Source organism: Pundamilia nyererei, unplaced genomic scaffold (assembly GCF_000239375.1).
Source record: "Pundamilia nyererei isolate P.nyererei 1_Seehausen unplaced genomic scaffold, PunNye1.0 scaffold00221, whole genome shotgun sequence".
Lineage (NCBI taxonomy): Eukaryota > Metazoa > Chordata > Actinopteri > Cichliformes > Cichlidae > Pundamilia > Pundamilia nyererei.
Window position 1 is genome coordinate 308,155 of NW_005187622.1, and position 4,239 is coordinate 312,393.

The following is a 4,239-nucleotide window of genomic DNA, read 5'->3' on the forward strand; positions in this document are numbered from 1 at the left end:
TGGTCAGTGGTTGTTGATCAATGGTCATGAGAATTTGCATAATTAAGATTAAGGAACTGACCTCCCAGCCCATTGTTCCTTCAGTGGGCTGGTTTCAGTCATTATGCAAATGTACTGTTTATAAGATTGGGGAAACCTGCAGTCAGCTGAGACTGAAGAAGTCACTTGACGAAACGTTTCTCCCACAAAACACTATGTCCAGATGAACAGAATCAACTTTTTTGGAGAGGCTGGTAATTTCTTTGTAATAAGCAGAGCTTATTACAGAGCTGCAAAATGCTGAACTGCCTGTTTTTTTTTTATTAATAACATATATGTGATTATTATGTGTCACAGATTTAAGCCCCATAGGGCTTAAATCTGTGACTCTCCACCATTTAAACTTAGAACTCAATAAGCTTCTCAGACGAGATGTAAAACATCTTCAGGAAACTTAAAAAAGTCCAGACGCTTTTATTTCCAAGCTCCTTAGATTTTGCAGCTCTGGTTCCTCATTATTAAACAGAAGCTACCACTAGTAATTGAGTAGTAATAACTTGGTAATAACTTGAGTGGTAATAACTTTATTATGTGGTAATAAATTACCACATTACATTCTTGGATTTAATTACATTCTGCTGAAATAAAAATAATTAGTTGGAAAAATAATTAGCATATAACAAACCACAGCTTCTACGGGCTTAAAAAGAATTCAAACCGACAGATGTCACTGAAACATCGATTTTATCTGGCTAATGTGGATTCAGGTCATAAACGGTATCATCAAAAACTCTGACAGCAAACTCAGAAATTCCAGCTTCCGACTTCAACTGGAATGTAACATATCCTTCAGGAAGCCAGGTGACCTGGTTCTTAGGGTCATCAACTCATTCAGCTTTCAAAGCTGTAAACATCTGAGAGTCTCTGCTTCAGCTTACCTGACACAGTGACAGACAGCAGGCAGCTCTCAGAGGAGAAGTTACGAGCGATAGCATAGACGTGATAAACACAGCTGTAGTTTCCTTGGTGGGCGAGCTTTGCAGCAGGAAACAGGAAATAAGCAGAGTGATTGACAGCTGGTTGGGTGTAGTTGTATGCTGTGTTGGAGGAGGTGAAGGTGAGCTGGAAGAAGCCTCCTGGGTACTGTGGCTGGATGGAACAGCTGATGGTGAAGTTAGAGCCCCTTGATACCCGAAGCTCCTGCTGCTGGGCTTTGGAGACCCCGTTCATGGAGGACACAGAGATGACTGGCTGAACCAGGAAGTCTGTAAACACAGAAAATCTTCTGAATCTGAGGTGAAAGAGAGAGGCTTGACTCATTCATGAGAGGTGGAATGGTGGAGCATTTTGGTGTTAGCAATATTTAAAATGGTGAAATACCACAAGCTTGTTAATGCTACAATCCAAAATAAATCCAAATTTGTGTGTCCACTTCTTATTTTTAAAGTCATTAAAGATATATGCTGTGCAAACACTCCACCCTGGAAACAGAACAGCTCGAATAACTGATTGAAAGCTCCAAATGATCCTGACACTCACACCATGATGAGTGGATTTTGAACACGACTGTAGTTTCTGATGGTTGAATTGTACACCAGTGTAATTAATTTACACTGTTAGGCTGATATAAACAAGTTTTATGTTCTTGTACAGACAGAAGGAATTCACAGTAATGGTTTAGAGAATCGTCTTTAAACTGTTACAGGCTGGGTTTCCTTGTTTGTATTTCTGATAAAATACTACTTATTATTAATCTATTGCTCTCTTTCACAGCATGTCTTTTGTCCTGTCTTTCTTCTCTCACCCTAACCAGTAGCGACAGATGGCCGCCCCTCCCTGAGCCTGGCTCTGCTGGAGGTTTCTTCCTGTTAAAAGGGAGTTTTTCCTTCCCACTGTAATCAAAGCGCTTGCTCATAGGGGGTCATATGATTGTTGGGTTTCTTTCTGTATGTGTTACTGTAGGGTCTACCTTCCAAAACGACGCACCTTGAAGTGGCTGCTGTTGTGATTTGTTGTTGTATAAATAAAACTTAAATTTAAAGGAATGGTAAAATGACAGCAACATGGTGGCACAGTAGTTAGCACTGTTGCCTCACAGCAAGAAGTCCCTGAGTTAAATTCTGCCATCGGACCTCGGTCTTTTTGTCTGTCTGTCTGCTCTGCCCATTTGTGCGTGGGTTCCCTTCAGGTACTCTGGCTACCTCTCACAGTCCAAAGACATGGAGTCAGTGGGGTTAGCTTGATTGGTAACTCTAAATTGCACATAGGTGTGAGTGTGAATGGTTGCTTGTCTCTTTGTGTTAGCCCTGCAATAGACTGGCGACCTGTCCTGGGTGTACCCTGCCTATTGCAAAAAGACAGCTGAGATAGACTAAAGCCCCCTTGCAGCCCTGACAAGGATAAGAGAATGGAATGCATTTCTTTTAATAGCTAACTGAGATTTCTGCAGAGATCTTGCATCTGTTTCTAAAAACTGTTTTGATTGCCGGTCTCTCACCTCTGACATTTGGGGCAGCTTTGAACTCCAATTATTTATGATGGAACTCTATTCTCCTGTGCTGGGTGCACTTGTTTATCACCATTCCAAGTTTAACAAGGATTTCATTTCAAGACCTTTCTGTCTTTTTATCTGGGATCTTACCAAGATTTGACAGCATTCTAATTCCTGGGGTTTTTTATATTCACGTTTGCTGCTACCAAAAATGTCTTGTGAAAGATTTCCCTTATCTTATTGACTCTTGTAATGTTGTTCAATCAGTCAGGGATCCCACCCATGACCATAGACATACTTTGGATTTAGTTTTATCTTGTGGTCTGCAGCTCCGCGATATTGACATTTGCAAGCTCAACTTTTCTGGTCAGATGCCTGTTATAATCCAAATTTCTGCACCATGTCCCCGAGTTAAACCTCTGTTACCTGCGTGCAAATTCTGCATCATCCCTCCTGCTACTGCTGGATGTTTTTCTGCTGTTTATCAGAATATTGGTGCACTTCCCTTGGACAATTACTCCCTTAAGCTCAGCGCTGATCATCTGCTCACTTTGTTCAGCATGTTCTTGATGCTGTTCCTCCTTTTAAATCTAAGTACATTAGACCTAAAACAAATCCCTGGTTAAGCAATATCACTCTCAGAAGGACCTCCAGAAAAGTGGAAGGAAAATGGCAAAAAGATCAAAACTACAAAAACGAAGTATTAAGTATCAGACATCATCTCTAATAATTGTTACAGGCCCTGTGTCCAGTGTGAAGGTTACTTCAGCCACCTGTGGAAGCTTTTTACAGTTTTTTGTTGATAAGGTTGCTACTACCAGGTCTAACTTTGCTTATAAATAAATGGATTGATTGATTGATTGATAATTAGCTAAGACAGCTGGGTCATTTTCTCTAATGGTTACATTTTTACTTGAAAAGAAATGTATTAAGTCATTTCTTGGTACCCATAAGGCATTCAAATGAATTAAAACTCTGTCTGGGTCTTTGATTGAATACTAAGCTGGAGTTGAGGGTTGCTACCACACCCCCCGCCTGTGCTAAAGGATTCTGACAATGGTATAACTCCATCAAAGCTCTGTACTACTTACTTATTAAAAACAGAGGTTAGGACTTTTTAAACAGAAAGAGCTGATCCAGATGTGCTGTACTGGAGTGCCGGTTCTGCACATCAATAACAGAAAGATCTTTTCTTTATACTAGTCTAGCACTTGATTGAGCTAACATATGAAAGCATGGCACTCTCGTGATGCACCCACACAAAAAAGATACAACTCAAGTGAGCATGTGCAATTGGTGCGAACCAGAACAGGTGTGATCAGTGTGGTCCAGTATCACATAGAGCTACAACAGGACCAAGGTATGTTTTAGTTCCTGCTGTCAGCTCAGGTTCTCCTCCCTCCTGTCCTGTTCCCTGTTCCCAAACAACCTGTTAACTAGTTTAATTATCCTACAGCCTTTGTGTCTGTACTTGTCTATGAACTTTGAAAGCTGTTAGGCTGAAGGAGTCCTTCAGGCTGGTTGGACATTGGTTTAGAGGATTTCTTAAGTTCTGCCATGTTGTGACTGCTGGAGACAGTCTGTTGCTAATCTTGCTGCTATCTTTCACAGCTTCATAAATCTCTGTCATATACAGTGGGGCAAAAAAGTATTTAGTCAGCCACCGATTGTGCAAGTTCCTCCACCTAAAATGATGACAGAGGTCAGTAATTTGCACCAGAGGTACACTTCAACTGTGAGAGACAGAATGTGAAAAAAAAAATCCATGA

General features: G+C 40.8%; 1 protein-coding gene across 4 annotated transcripts in view; it reads right to left on the bottom strand.

Moving 5' to 3' along the window:
* LOC102204933 (scavenger receptor cysteine-rich type 1 protein M130-like) overlaps positions 1-4,239 on the bottom strand; it is a 121,680-nt gene that overhangs the window by 2,579 nt on the left and 114,862 nt on the right. For all 4 annotated transcript variants that reach the window (XM_013914749.1, XM_013914748.1, XM_013914747.1 and 1 more), the window contains one exon: positions 918-1,244. In XM_013914749.1, the coding sequence (XP_013770203.1) occupies positions 918-1,244 (327 nt within the window). The remainder of the gene's footprint in view (positions 1-917; positions 1,245-4,239) is intronic.